Source organism: Emys orbicularis, chromosome 9 (assembly GCF_028017835.1).
Source record: "Emys orbicularis isolate rEmyOrb1 chromosome 9, rEmyOrb1.hap1, whole genome shotgun sequence".
NCBI lineage: Eukaryota > Metazoa > Chordata > Testudines > Emydidae > Emys > Emys orbicularis.
The window spans coordinates 96,099,134-96,115,022 of NC_088691.1; the positions used below are offsets into that span (position 1 = coordinate 96,099,134).

At 41.9% G+C, this 15,889-nt stretch overlaps 1 protein-coding gene across 2 annotated transcripts; it reads left to right on the forward strand.

The window, feature by feature from the left end:
• The first annotated feature begins 2,400 nt into the window (after positions 1 to 2,400).
• ZNF639 (zinc finger protein 639) lies at positions 2,401 to 9,521 on the forward strand. Of its 2 annotated transcripts, XM_065410766.1 has the most exons (6): positions 2,401 to 2,477; positions 3,760 to 4,087; positions 5,185 to 5,253; positions 5,996 to 6,103; positions 7,817 to 7,948; positions 8,286 to 9,521. In XM_065410766.1, exons 3-6 carry the CDS (start codon positions 5,196 to 5,198, stop codon positions 9,431 to 9,433), a joined length of 1,446 nt encoding a protein of 481 aa, XP_065266838.1. In that variant the 5' UTR covers positions 2,401 to 2,477; positions 3,760 to 4,087; positions 5,185 to 5,195; the 3' UTR covers positions 9,434 to 9,521. The 2 variants fall into 2 exon arrangements, with proteins under 2 accessions (XP_065266838.1, XP_065266839.1); XM_065410767.1 differs by lacking the exon at positions 7,817 to 7,948.
• The last annotated feature ends 6,368 nt before the right edge of the window (positions 9,522 to 15,889 follow it).

The window sequence follows — 15,889 nt, forward strand, 5'->3', positions numbered from 1 at the left end:
ATAAATAGGCAAAGGTAGATAATGTGAAACATTTCCCTGACCAAAAAAATCAGTTACACCTTTGGATTAAAAAAAAGAAATAGGCCCACTCTACAAAAAGGAACTGAAGGATCCACCTTGACACACAGTCCTGCCAATGTGATATCTGAGAGAATAGGAAAAATTAAACAAGGAAAATACTTTTGGAGAAAGGAAAGCGACTCTAGTACAGCCTCACACTATCTGGCCTCCATCTTGCTACCAAATCAGAAATGGATAGCATTAAAAAATGGGCACGTGTAGTCTAAAATCCATCTTGATTAATTTTGGTACACTTTTATACCATCACATACAAACAACGTCATTGATGTTGATTAGCATTTCATAATAGGCAGCTGCTGTCTGTGTTCAAAGGGGATATGCTGGGAATGGGTGTGTAAGCAGGAACCTATGTCTCATCACCAGGAGAGAATGTAGGAATAACACAATGTGAATGTCAAACAGATTGTCCCGGAACAAACCCTCAGCTAATCCAATGGTTTGACTGGGACAAATGTTTTCTCCTCAATTTTCTGCCACTGAGAAATATTTCTTGGCTAGTCTCAACTGTTTGTTTCTCCATCTCCTGCTCTCATTTCATGTGCTCTTGAATGACAGATTTTCTCTACAGTCAGTAGCCGACATTGATACTATGAAGAAAGGAGCATCTGAAATATCCAAAATAGATTGATTAGATTATGAATGTATAAACACACATTCTGGTTTATTCATCAAACGTGAATGTGAGAATCCCAGCCAGATCTCTGAATGAACATTGTAGTATACACTTAAATTAGTACTTAAAAGCAAACTGCAAACACACACAATATACACGCTTTACTTGCACTATTGAAGTAAATGAGATTTTTGACACTGACTGCACTTGACACAGGAATAGGCCTAAAGAATAGACAACACTTGCAGATTTACAGAAGGAAAGAGAAGACATGACACAGGTGTAAAATCAATGCAAAATGAGAATTAGGACAAGACATAAATATTCTCTCATAGCACTGCTAACATCTTTAATATCTACATGTTGGCTTCTTGACAGTGACTCTCTCAACATCATTATTACATAGCCATTGTTTTCAAGGTATCCCTCAGACTGCACAAGACTTGCTACCATGGAATCCCACCCCAACAAACCTTGGTTTGGTTCTAGGTGAGCTCCCATAGCAACATTCTAGTGCTAGTAACATTCCAGTGGGGACACTGCTGCTTAAAGTAACAATCCTTTCCCTAACCCTGGCACATAAAAATATAAGACACATCCATACAAATGAAAACACATAAATATACTATTCTGTGAAGTGAAAGGAGGCACCTCTAGCAGTTTAGTGCCCCCCAATGGTGTGCTGAGGCCTGGGCTCGGCATTGACCCAGACGGAAGAGTAGCACCAACTATGTGACTCACACCACCACCTGTAACAGCACCTTTAAGAAGCAGCAATCAGTTTGGGGAAAGATTTTTTTTTAAGATCAAAAATTAATAGGATGAGAATTTAAAAAGAAGAGAAAATAAAATGCAGCCTCAGTGGGAAAAGTAAATCCAGGGGCTACCAGGCTGGGAATGGGAGTTTGGTTGGGTTCCTCAACCACAGGGTCCATCTCTAAGGGCTATGTGGGGGAACAGCTCCCTTGGGTGGTGTCCAGATGAGGGTGGGATCCCTTAGTTCTCCTGAGGAGTCCATATGTCAGAGTGCTATGGGGAAAGGGCGCCCTTAATTTCCTTCTTGGGTTGTTCCCCCCCCCCCAAGGAGATATGGGGTTGGGTTCCTTTGTTCCCCTGTGGGGATGATGGTATGGCTATGGGCATGGGTTCCTTAAGTTTACCTGGAGAAGGTGGTTCTCGGGGCAGGGGGGCAGTAGTTACCTGGGGTTAGTGGCATGGCTGTGGGGGTGGTTCTCCTGAGGGGTGGATCCTCTCGGGGTGGGGGGGGGGTGAATGGTTATAAGGGTGGTTTTCCTGGGGCGTGGTATGGCTATGTGACTGCACTTGGTCCCCAGTGAGGGTATGCTATGGGGCCGGGTCCCCAGGGCGGTATAGGTATGGGGCAACATGGCTATGGGGCTAGAGCCCTGGATGTATGGCTATGGGGCAGCATGGCACTAGGGCTGGGCCCCCGGGGGGGCATATGGCAATTGGGTTAGGGCCCCGGGGGAGGGGAGTGGCTGGGGGGGTATGGCTATACGGCTGTGCCCCAGGGCGGGTATAGCTATGGGGCTGTGGCCCCGACAGGGATGGCGTTGGGGCTGGCGGTTACCTGGGGGGGTCCACTCCACAGCAGCCTGCGCCGCTTTCCTCCCGCCGGGTGCGATAAGGCGGCGGTGCCGCCAGGGGGCGCAGGGGGCTCGCCTACAGGGGGGCTGCGCCTGGGCCCAGCCCCGCCCCTTCCCCCGCGGCCACAGTCGGGTCCGGCGGCGGCTGGGGCCTGCAGCAGGGCGCGGAGCGGAAGGTGAGCACGGGGGGTGCGGGCTGGGCTGCCGGCCTCGCCCGGAGTAACGGCGGACTCCTCCGCCCCGCCTGGGCTCCCCCCTTCCAGCCCCTCTTCTCAGCTTCTGGCCCCAACGCCGCCCTGCCCGCTCCCCCCACGGGCCCCCGTTCCCGGCCCGCCAGGCCGCGTTTGCTCTAAAAGTCCCGCTGAACCGCACAGGGCCGCGCGCCTGCCGTCCCCGGCGGCCCAGGCTGGGGCCATGGCTTCCCTGGAGGGAGACTTGGGAAAGGGGGAGCCTCCGGCTTCGGTGACTTTCAGGTCCCGTTCGCAGCCTCCCGGCCTCGGGGGGTTGGCCGGGGTTTGCCGTGTGGCAGGCCCTTGGCAAGCTTCCCCCCCCCTCCAAAAATCCCCACTCGCTGGGGGGCTGTGCCTGGTGCGTGTTCCCAGGGTGGCGGGCAGCTCCTGGGTTAGCTCTGGGGAAAGGCTCCTAGCAAAGCTCTCTGCGTGTCGGTACAATCATGTCAAAGAAAACCTCTCATTAGGTGGTAACTTCACAATGCCAGTTAAGGCTTAGACTCCCAACACCCCCAAAAAAGCCTTGACCTCCCTCTCCAGCCACCTTCCCCAAAAACCTGCGGAAATAGGCCCTGGGAGGCCCACACACGCTGGCTGTATCAGGCCAGCAGAATGGAGTTGGACGCGAAGTGGGTTTTCATTAAAAATACCCTACCTGTCCCCTCCCATTTACATCTGGAGCTGTTAGCTCTAGTGATCCCAACTTTTTGAGGCAGAATATGAGGAGCTGTTTGTTTCTTTCCCCCTTTATCTGTTCTCAGAATCCACTTCTATGTGCTCTCCTCTTCCTCCTGACTAGTGAGGCCACAATTAGTGTCACTGCTTAGAAAGGGAAAAATTGTATGTTGAGTCAGGCCCTGTATATGTATGTTGAGGCTGAGGAAGAACCAGAATATGATGTATTCTGAGATTTCACCTCAAAGGAGGCTGTGTTTTATTGATGGCCAATATGTCACAGCTATTTCTAGAATCATCTCCACCTGTTTGTCTGTTGTAGGCTAATAAGGGGCAACAAAAGGCAACAAGTTTCTGCAGAAGTTGAAATAAGTTCCTTTGATAAATATATCTTCTATGACTCCCAACTTTTTATATTGCTTTCTAATTGATCTCTGATTTCCCCAGAAGCCTTTGTGGGTATTTGTGATACTACTTACGCTGATCTTTTGCACTCCGTGCTTCCAGGATTTTAAAATGTTACAGCTGCATAACTTACGTTTTTCTCTTGCAGATACTTTCTCCACATTTGGATGTTGTATAGCAATCAATTTCTTAGCTATTAGTCCTCTTGCTGATATTGAAGATTACCTCTAGTAAGTTGGGTGGGCCAGGGCTCTTTCTAGTATTTTCAACATGTAAACATTTTATGCATTTTGGGGAGAACTCCAGAGTCTCCCCCCAAAAGCCCACTTCAGGGGTAATCTCCAACAAAAGATGGCAGGATTTGGCTCTAGAAATGCCACTTTCTGTGTCATGTCGACCACTTGACAGTGACTCAAAGTGCTGATCGTCCCTCCTTATGGGGTGAACTCCATTACTCTTCTATCCCAAGGAATGAGGTATGAAACCAGAGTGTAGTGTTTGTGTGTGCTTAGCAGTTGTTTCCATCACAATATTAGAAAACTATTTGGGATGGCGGGAGGCAGAAAATGGTAACTTAAGAGACGGGGTTTTCAAAAATGCCTGTGTCGTTAAGAAGCACAAGTCAATGGGGGACTAGTGCTTCGGGCTTGTCTACACTACTACTCTTGTCGGTATAACTTATGTTGCTCAGGGATGTGTGGAAAAAATACACCTCTGAGTGACATAAATTACACCAACAGACGCGCCAGTGTGGACAGCGCTATGTCGGCAGGAGAGCTGCTCCCACCAACATAGCTACTGCTGCTCGTGGAGGTGGTTTTATTATGTTGACCAGAGAACTCTCTCCCATTGGCATAGAGCGGCTACATGAGCGATCTCGGAGTGGCGCAGCGGTATCGGTACAGCTGTGCCACTGTAAGCTCGCTAGTGTAGATGTGGCCTAAGTCACTTAGGCACTTTTAAAACCCATTAAGTATAATGTAGTCACCCTTGGTTGATATAGATGACTGCCACTTACAGAAGGCAACACCATGTAAGAGTACCAGTGAATATATCTAAAAAGAAAACTATGGCCCTGACCCTTTTGGTAGCTCCATATGGGCAGATGTCAGTACCCATATGGAGCCTCACTGAAACCAAGCCCTCTGGTCATATCTGGGTGTCTGAACCCACAAAATGGTAAACTCTGCTCTGATCTCAGAGCCAGGTATAGCTTGGGAAGCTGCAGTACAGGCTTCTTCACTCTGCCGTACTGATGTGTCTGTGCCTTGATTGGATGCATCCAACTCTACAGATGAGAGGGTAGTTCAGTCTCCATGCTCATTCAACTTAAACCACAAAAAAAAAAAAAATTGGGACAGAACATGAGGTTTTATCTTGCAGATTAGTATCACAGAATTGGACGTTAGTTTCATTTTTGTGGTGAGGAATTTACTTTTGAGGGGAATCTATTTCTGTGCTTTGCTGGTGTACTGAGATTCATAATTAATCTTTAAGCGCTGATCCATGATTGCAAACCAGCAGAAAATAGGTGTAACCAATTCTTGGATGTTGTCATTTTTAATTGATTTAGGCTGAAGCAAAATGAATGAACATCCTAAAAAGAGGAAAAGGAAGACTTTACATCCTTCACGTTACTCAGGTGAGTCTAGAGCTTCAACTGTTGGGACACTTCAGTGTGTAAGTTACTGTAACTTTCCTGGAAATAAACCTCTCTTGTTTCCTGGAAAACTAAAATGCAAGAATTTATGAAGGACTCACAAACTAAGAAGCAAATTCAAACACATTCATGTGAACGTACGCTGTCCCCTTTGAGTGCTCCACTGTTAAACAATTTTAAAACTGTTCCATTTAAGCCAGCCATTGTTAATGTTTCTTGAATCATTTGCTGTTCCCTCTTTCCTCCATGGCTTTCCTACTTAACTTCTGTTTCCCCCTTTCCTCCGTGGCTTTCCTACTTAACTTCTGTTTCCCCCTTTCCTCCGTGGCTTTCCTACTTAACTTCTGTTTCCCCATCTGTAAAATGGGGGCAAAACTACTAACATACACAGGTGTTTTGAGGTTTAGGGGAGATTATCAAAAGTGTTGGTCTATCTCTGTTCCCATTGAAGTCAGAGGGAGTTTTACTGTTGATTTCAGTGGGAGCAGAGTTAGACTAATGTTGAGTGCTTTTGAAAACCATTAATGTCTGTACAGTGCATTGAAGATGTAAATCATTATATAAATGCTAAATATTTTTAGAATCAGGCCATCCATCGTCTTTTAAATTTGGATGCTGTCTAAAAAACAAAGATGTTACCACTGAGGTAAACGTGCATGTATTTTAAAGGTATGTGTTGCTATATCAACTTGTGGTTTAAACACTTTTTTTTCTTTCTGTCTAGATTCTTCAGGTGTCAGCAAATATATAGACAACAATGGAATATTTTCTGACCACTGCTATAGTGTCTGTTCTATGAAACAGCCAGACATAAAAATTTCTGAAAACAGAGGTAAGATTACTTTCCTATTATATTATTAATCTCCTCTCTGACAAACATTTATCTAGGTGTATCAAAGTTCTGTCCAGAAAAGCAGCAACATAATGCAAAAAAATACAACAACTTTACTGTGTAAGTACATTTAATTTTCCACTCTCCAAGACTGGCAGAATGCTATTAAATAATTTTATTTGAAATTCTATTTCTCAATAAGGTATAACATTTTAATAAAAATATAGAAATATTGGAGGCCCAGCAGTTCCCGGTATTTACGACAACTTCACAATTTAAAACATTTGTTGAATGGTGTCAAAATAATGTAAACAAAGATTGGTGTCAGATGGAACAGGGTATTTTATCAGAAATTTCCTTTTACCTATTTGATTTGGGCTTCTAAAGACCCAGTGCTTAGTGTTACCCTTGAAGTATGGGATGGAGTGAATGTAAGGATACACTTCCTTTCTCTCTCCAATAAAATTAACACTGAATCTCCAGCATTATAATTAAAGTATTGGAATAGGAAGGACCGTGCAGTTGGAAGCGTTTATGGAATAACTTTTGTTCTGCCTCTTTAGAAATATAAAATTTCCTCTAAGGATTGTAAAAGATTTTTCAGCATAATCAGCTATCGCTATTTACTGCTAAAACTTGTTTACAGAGAGAAATTTATCAGCTTTTGAATCTCTTGGTCAATTTTAATCTGGGCATAAATAATTTCTAGAGCTCTAGCATCGGTCTTTGTACATATTTCATATATAAAGAGAAAACAGTGGAACTCTGGAATAAATAATTAGAAACTCCATTATCAGACATTTAGTGGACAGCTGTGTAGTGTAGAGCAAACAATTCAGTTTCTACCTCAATACAGCAAAACCTCAGTAAAATTATGTATTAATGGTATTTAACTCAATCCACATTATACAGACTACAGTATATGGCACAGTCTCGAATGTTGAGATGACTATTTTTAATGTGAAGTAGACTCACTTTTTAATGTATAACAAGTTCAACTTCCTTGGTACCCAGCTGTTGTAGAATGTTTGTTTTTACCAGCTGACAAAAGTTACCCTATTAGAGGAGGACAATTAATTTGGCACTTTTATTGGAAGTCAGGTGTGCTGTTTTTACCTACTGGGGAGAAGAGTGAGCATCCACTGTATTAAGATTAACAAACATGAAATGTAAACACAGGTTAAACATCAGGAATTTTAAAAATGTTTATATGTCCCTGGTTTTCTTTTTTGAATTGTGCTGGCAAATCAAGATTCAATTTTCAAACCTAGAGGACTCTATGCTGTTTTCATTATTGGATAATATTAACCCTGGGTGCACTTGTATTATTTTTGGACACTAAGGACTGATCCGCATGACAAAAAACAAAAATAATGTGAGTATAGTTTGATCAGGATTGACATAGAGTTGATTGTAGCTGTCCTTCTCCTGAATGTGAGGAAGCCGCCTACAGAGATTACCAGGTCCCAGTACAACATGCTTTATCTTGATTTCAGCAGCCTTACATCAGAATCAGGATAAAGCATTGCATGTCTGGCTACCTGTGCGCATAGAAGATGAAGGCCATAATGTTGTAGTGGTGGGTATTTTGATTGTAGAATTTGGTGGGTTACATTGTGACCGCAGTGCCATCATATCTGAGGTTATTACAAAGAAATTTTTAGAGAACATTGGGATATTGAGAAGAAAACAAGACTTCCCTTATCCTCATAGGTAGATTCCATGCTCCTGCACAGACCCTAGATACTGATGATGATGGCAGCCCAGTGCATGCCGGGACATCTCATTGGAGTGGGGCACAGTCGAATGTCATGGGGTTGCCCTTTACAGACCCAAAAAAGAAAGGTAATTGTAAAGGTATATTTGCAGAAATCATGCATGCTTGGGTATTGAAAAACTTTCTTTGAAGGTGGGGAAGTGTGTGTGTTGTCTTTTAATGTAACTATGATAGATAATGTTGATCATGAAGAATTATAGATTGATATAAACATTTAAGGGTGTTTCATTTAGCTGGTCTCCTTATTGAAAAGAAATTTGATTTCGGTGGCTTGAGGAAAATATTAGCGTTTTACTTTTGTGAACTGCTACAGGTGATGAAAAGCAATATATCGACCCATCTGCAACTTTTAGTTTTGGGGTTTTTTTTTAAACTGTTGCTCGTATCTTCTATTTTCTCTTGTAGAGAAAAGTGCCAATAATGGAATTTATAAAGACATGTGCGAGTCTCCTATATTCGGAGACAGTCCAACTGAAGAGGAGAAACCCATAGATATTCAAACCATAGAAATTTCGACTACAGAAGTTAATGCTGTAGAAGTTCATGATATAGAGACGCAAACTGTTTCACCTGAAAAGCTAGAAGTCGAAGACATTGAAGAAATGCCTGTTGAAAGCTGTAAACTTTTTGAGAAGAACCAGGCTTTGAATATCACTGCTCAGCAGAAGTGGCCTTTGCTGAGAGCCAACAGTAGTGGCCTATACAAGTGTGAGCTGTGCGAGTTTAATAGCAAGTACTTCTCTGATTTAAAGCAGCATATGATCCTGAAGCATAAGACATGTACAGATACCAATGTCTGCAGAGTATGTAAAGAGACTTTCTCCAGCAAAGTTCTGCTGATTGAACATGTAAAAATACATGAGGAAGATCCCTACATCTGTAAATACTGTGACTACAAAACAGTGATATTTGAGAACCTCAGTCAGCACATAGCAGATACTCATTTCAATGACCATCTTTATTGGTGTGAGCAGTGTGACGTGCAGTTCTCCTCGAGCAGTGAGCTGTACCTACACTTCCAGGAACACAGCTGTGATGAACAGTATCTGTGTCAGTTTTGTGAGCATGAAACCAATGATCCAGAAGACTTGCATAGCCATGTGGTGAATGAGCATGCATGTAGATTAATAGAGTTAAGTGATAGCTATAGCAACAAGGAGCGTGGACAGTACAGCCTCATAAACAAAATTAGCTTTGACAAATGCAAAAACTTCTTTGTATGCCAAGTGTGTGGCTTTAGGAGTAGGCTGCATACGAATGTCAACAGACATGTAGCTATTGAACACACCAAAATATTCCCCCATGTTTGTGATGACTGTGGGAAAGGCTTTTCAGGTATGTTGGAATATTGCAAGCATTTAAATTCTCATTTATCTGAAGGGATTTATTTGTGTCAATATTGTGAATATTCAACAGGACAGATTGAAGACCTTAAAACTCATTTGGACTTCAGGCATTCAGCAGACTTGCCTCATAAGTGTACCAATTGCTTAATGAGGTTTGGAAATGAAAAAGATCTTATAAGTCACCTTCAGATACATGAGACAGCTTGATGTTTTTTCTTCTGTAGTCAATTTATTAGAATTAAAATGTATTTTCCAATGTGTCATATGGTAATATTAAATACAGTTATAATAGAGATTCTACAGTGGATAATTGTAATACCAGTTGACTGATTTTTTTTTTTTTTTTTTTTTTAATCAACAAAACACGTTTAATGACTGGTATGTTTGTTTTTGGGAATTTCCTGGCGTTAGAGCTTGGGTGGGCAGGGAACAACTATATTTAAAAGATGATTGTTCAGTCACGTGGCGGGAGTTGCATGTTATAGTAGCCATTTTAAAGGTCATTCCATCTGCTAACATGTAGTGGTATGTGTGTTTGACATGAAGAACAGGAAGGCAGCTCTTTCTGGATAAGAAAAATAGAAATTTGTTCTCTCTTCCATTTTCACTCTTTTAAATCTACTTAATTTACAGTTACACCTTAGCAAACAGGGCTGTTTGTTCTCAACTGGATTCCCCAACTCACATTAACCTCCTCAGCAGCTAAGTGAGTATACTCATCCTCAGTAAAGTTCACTGGGCTACTGAAGACATGTATGCTCTAAAAAGTGGCCTCTCTGGAAGCACCCATCTAGCACTTCCCTTAACAAGCCTCCAACTCTATATTTCTCCTGCTACACTGACAAGCCCTCCCTCTTCCTCCACCATGACAAATTCCTAAATTTGATCTCTCTTGGCCAGTGTTCTTGCCCTAGCCCCACATTCACGCTGTGCTGTCCTTTCCCAGTCAACTGTTTGGTCCCAGCTTTGCTTTTAGCTGTGGAACTGTCCCACAGCTATCCCTTTCCCCTGACAAGTGTCACTTTTCCCCATAACTGCCACAGATCTCCCACTTTTTTCCTGTCTCTTTCCCATATATCTGCCACTTTGCCATCCCATCTTTCTATTCCTTATGAAGCACGCAGCTGACAAATGTTGCTTATCGAGATTATATCACTTTCTAAGGGATAGTGACAAAGGAAGCTGTTTAGGGATCCACCTAAGAATATACCCAAAGGAGTGATTTGTTTGGAGGTACTGTGGCGCTAATTAAGCTCTTATTAAAAGGGGGTATGCCGTTGATTTCAGTTATAGCGAGACTGAACCATAGATTTATAGTTAGCTTTAAACTACAGATAGGGTTGAGGGAATGTACTCAATTCCATAAATTCTAAAATTCCCCTCCCATGTGTGTATCTAAATCTTTATTATGGTACATTATAAATACAGTCATTTTGAAAACTTCTCACAAACCTTTTCAGATTGCACACTGCCATCCTCATGTTATCTTCCTTATAAATTCATTCCGATTCCTTAAGTCCATAGTCATATTTCTGACCTAAACAATATTTAGACGTAGCATAAGAGGAGAGAGAGCTTAGACTGTGAAAGCTATAAGGGTAAAATAGCCAGCAACTAAGTGGTTGACTTTACGTTTCTGTCTGTATTGATTGTAAATTTGTAATGTAAGAAATTGTCCAGTGTAAGTTTGTATAAATACAGTCCATGTATAAAAAATGTCTCTGCAGTGGTAAGAATGAGATCCTTGTTACTAGTTCTGCACAAAGTTGTGCAAGATTTATGTGCTGAATTCATACAGCTAAAAGATAAAAATTGGCCCTCTTCAACCTACAGAACTTATTTGTCTCAAATACATGTCATTCCAGAAATATTTCTAGAAGTTTTTCTTTAACTAGGTACCATTCCTAAAAAACAAAACAAACAAACAAAAACAAACACTAACTAGCTATTCAGAAGGTATATTTGCATGTATTTAGACACTAAATACCTTAAATTCACATTTAAAGTTTGTTAAAATAATATTGATTTCTATTATACAGTTATGCTTGGATTCCCTGGAAAAAACAAGTACTCATTAATAAATTTCCCCTTATATACTATTGTTTCAACTATAAATTACAAAATATGCTTGAGAATGCAACTTCTTTTCAAATATCTTGTTAGTGGCAGGGAGTTGGCATACCTAAAGGAATGTGCTTGGTAATTTGAGTAGAGATAGACATTAGTAAATAGTCAGGGTGTCCATGTGGTTTATAACACTGGCTTTTTCTGTGATCACAGATCTTTATTTTTTGTATCAAATTCTTTAACAGGTTTTAAATCAGGATACACTGGGGTTTTTGGGTGGGTTTTTTATTTATTTTAAAGTCAGGTACCTAACTTGCTCCTACAATCTCTGTTAAGAATAAATTGGACCTGTGCTGACTTTATTGTATTAACATGGTTTTATTAGAGTGTATGACAGAAATCCCATTTCATGTTTTAATGGGCTTGCTTAAATCCGTTTCAATACAACAGTGATATTTTTATGGACTATTGAGGTATTTTGGATACCACTCACCTTGCTGGTAGCATAAAGTGGAGATAAGAATTGGTGCCCGGTTCAGATTTGGGAAACCAGTTTCATCCTTGGAGGTGGAGCTGGGAGGAGAGAATGCCTGTCGCTCTCTTTGACTTCATCTTTCTGACTCAAAGAATGGCATTGATAAACTCTTGAGAAGCCACTGTGATGTGGGACCTTTGAGGGAATGGGGGAAGGTGTGTGTGTGTGTGTGTGAGAGAGAGAGAAAAGAGGTGCATAGGATTGCTGGGATGGGGGAGAAATGGGTGCATTTGTACAGAGCAACCCAGGAAAGATAGTCTAGTGGATGGAGCACTGTAGTGGGACACGGGAGTCAATATATGGGTTCAATAATTCCTGCCTCCTGGATGATGTTTGGCAAGTTATCTGAGCTGCCCTGTGTATCAGTTTCCCATTTGTAAAATGGGGATAAAATTTACCTGCCTCACAGAGGCGAAGCTCTTGGATACTACTGATGAGGATTATACGCATACTAGATAGGTAGATCCAAGCTCTTGTTAGGTGGAAATTTTATAAGCAAGGGAATAAAATAGAGGTAAAAGATTTGACTCTGATCTCAATATTTTTCAGAAGATGAAAAGAAGTTAACATGAACAGGTGACGTGCTATTAGGTCAACAGGAGCAGAAACTAGGATAGTTGCTTCCTGCTGACTCAGCAAGCAGAAATGAGTGAGTGGGCTGCAGGGAGAATAAGTTTCAGAGTGGTAGCCATATCAGCAAAAACAACGAAGAGTCCTTGTGGCACCTTAGAGACTAACAAATTTATTTGGGCATAAGCTTTCGTGGGCTAGAACCCACTTTGAAGATAGTAAGATAAATAGACAAGAATCTGCAGGGAAGTCAAAAGGCTAAGTAGTATGTTGCAGCTGTTGAGGAAAGTATTCATAGTTTCTATCTGAAGGGGAATAATATATCTGTAGCTGTCTTGTTATGACAAGATAGTTACAGATTGAAAAGGAGCTGTTTGATATATCAAATGCGAAGTGCATTAAGAAGTGGAAGTCTAGAGTTTTGAAGAAGTGAATAAATGTAGTGTGTTAAGTGACGTTAGTGCTCATGGAAGCTGCTAGCTTAGTGGTACTGGAGACTGATAGTCTTCGTTACCCACAGTTTACCTCAACCCTGGTCGAGAGAAACCATCTCTAGGAGTGAGATGGGAATTAAGTTCGCATTAGTCTTTGGTGTTTTTGAGACTGCAAACCAGAGTGCCAAATGCAGTTGTGATTTTTTTTTTTAAATGTGGTCACCTGTCTACTAGACTAAAACCTCTAGGATGTGTTTGTGTCTATGAGTAATGGTATTGCCAAACCAAAACGTTCAAAAACCCTCAGTTGAGCTCCCCAAAATTGAGATTGGCTTAAAAATAATACATATCTGGTTCTTATCCCCTTCTTTCTGGTTACATACGAGTCATGTATTCTAACTCCTCAACTATGAGGACTAGAAATATTTTTTTTAAATGAAAACTCATAACTCCAGGACTGGGGCTTTAAGAAAAACACTTAATACAAGACTCTCAATAAAATACGTCCATGTTGGCAATATTGCAGTAAATAGTATATGTTCTCCATGAACACCCTCAGTGCTGGTTGTTTGCGTTACAGTCTGTGAGATGATGTATAGAATGTAAAGACCTGTCAGTGTTCTTGAGTCTTTGAGAAGATTGTTTTTGGTATTTGTCATTCATGTGTATGGCTGACTTTGATTAAGTTATGGCTGGTGCTGATAGTATGTAGAATTCCAAAGGGGTGGCTTGTTTTACATGTTGTATTATAGTTCTGTTTAGCTCTCTCTGTAAGATTTCCAGGACTGGGAGTTTGGAAGAGTCGGAGTAGGTGAAATGAAATCTAAACAGCACAAAATTCAGTGATACCTGGATGAAGACTTCTAGTTAGGATATACAGTTTGTCATTGATACAAGTCCATTTGAAAGGTGGAAAATAGCAACTTTTAAGGGGATTATCATATTGTCAGCAGAACAGATACAGAACAAATGAAACCAGTATGCTAAGAAAGATGCACAGTGATGTAATTTTTTGAAAATAATTTGTTTACATTAGTTGTATGGTAATACTAGAGTATAAAAACTGAGGCCTAGTCTACATTAGAAAAGGATTGCTGATATAACTATAACATTCTAGCTATACTGGCAAACCTTCCTAGTGTAGATGCAGCGTATACCGGTAAAAGAGTGCTTTTGCTGGTATTGCTTATACCATTTTCCTGAGCAAAATAAGGTATACTGGGAAAAGCATTTTTATCCCAGTATAACTGTGACTGCACTAGAGCTTTTGCTGATACAGAAATGTCACAGGATTTCCCCTCCATACACATACGTAAACTCCTAACCAACGTTACTGAATACAGGTTTCTATCTTCTCAGAACTGTAGGAAATAACAAAGCTAAATGTCAGTTATTGAAAATACATGAAGTAAACAATCTTGTGCCACATGAAGTAAACAATTAATGAAGAAATTTTGCTTTTTACTTTTTATGATAAAAATTATTTGTATTACCATGGCACCTAGAAGCCCGAGTTATGGACCAGTAACCCATTGTGCTAGGCACTATACAAACAGAACAAAAAGATGGTCCTTGCCCCCAAAGAGTTTACAATCTTAAGTATTAATCGAGAGACAACAAGTGGATACAGACAGGCAGACTGGGGAGTACAAGGAATCAATGAAACAATATTGGTCAATATTGTAGGCTATGGGTGGGCAAACTTTTTGGCCTGAGGGCTACATTGGGTTTCGTAAATTGTATGGAGGGCCAGTTAGGGCCTGGCCCACACCTCCTATCTGCCCCATCCAACCCCCCCTGTTCCCTGATGCCCCCCCCCGGGACCTCTGCCTCATCCAACCACCCCTTCTCCCTGTCCCCTGACTGCTCCCTGCCACCCCATCCAACCCCTGCTCCTTTCTGACTGCCCCCCTGGGACACCTGCTCCTTTCTGACTGCCCCCTGCTCCCCCCCAACCACCCTGCCCCCTGACCACCACCCCGAACTCCCCTGCGCTCTATCCAACCCCCTATGCTCCCTGCCCCCTTACTGCGCAGCCTGGAGCACCGGTGGCTGGCGGTGCTACAGCCGTGCCACCCGGCTGGAGCCGGGCCACACTGCTGCCGCCGCCACCACACAGCTCAGAGCACCGGGTCAGGCCAGGCTGCAGCTGCGCTGCCCCAGGTGCTCACAGCCCCGCTGCCCAGAGCATTGCACCAGTGGTGCAGTGAGCTGAGGCAGCGGGGGAGGGGCCGGGGGGGCTAGCCTCCCGGGCAGGACGGTCCCACAGGCCGTAGTGTGCCCACTCCTGTGGTAGGCAATGGTCTCAACATACCCAGCGGGCTTTTGAGTGCTGTCTTGCATTTTGCATTATAAATAACACCCCACTGCCCCAAACAACATTGTTACAAACACAGTTGCTTGGATTGCATAGTAATTTGGGCTCATTCAAACAAAATGCATTTTAATGCAGCCAAATACAAATTTATACCCCTAGGAACAAGGAATGCAGACCATACCTACAGAATGGGGGACTGTATTTTGGTAGGCAGGGACTGAAAAGGATTTAGGGATCATAGTGGAGAAGCATCTTATCATGAGCTAGTGAGATGCTGTGGCAAAAAGGGCTAATGTGATCATTGGAGGTAAAATCGGGAGTAATGAGCAGTAAGATTTTTACCTCTGCGTATGGCATCGGTATGGTCAATAGTGGAATCCTGCATCCAGTTTTGGTATCCATATTTTTAAAAGGATGTTGAAAAATTGGAGAGGCTCAAAATCGAAAAGAGACACAAAAATTTGAAGACTGGAAAAAATAACAGTGGGAGATTTAAAGAGCTCAGGCAGTTTAATTGATCAAAAAGAAGATTGAGGTGACTTGATTAGTGTATAAGTATCTTCAGGGGGAGAAAGATCTTCAGGATCTTTAATCTAGCACAGAAAAGCAGCACAAGAACTAATGGCTGGAAGCTGAAGCCAGACATATTTATATTAGAAATTAGACACTTTTTTAATAGTGAGGAGGTGATTGATGATTGAAACAAATGGCAAATCCACCATTTCTCTTTGTAATCTTCT

Excerpts from the sequence above, each read along its gene's own strand:
- ZNF639 (XM_065410766.1), top strand. The coding sequence starts at position 5,196 with ATGAATGAACATCCTAAAAAGAGGAAAAGGAAGACTTTACATCCTTCA. Across the intron at positions 5,254-5,995 it reads ACATCCTTCACGTTACTCAG|ATTCTTCAGGTGTCAGCAAA; the intron begins GTGAGTCTAGAG and ends CTTTCTGTCTAG. Across the intron at positions 7,949-8,285 it reads TACAGACCCAAAAAAGAAAG|AGAAAAGTGCCAATAATGGA; the intron begins GTAATTGTAAAG and ends TTTCTCTTGTAG.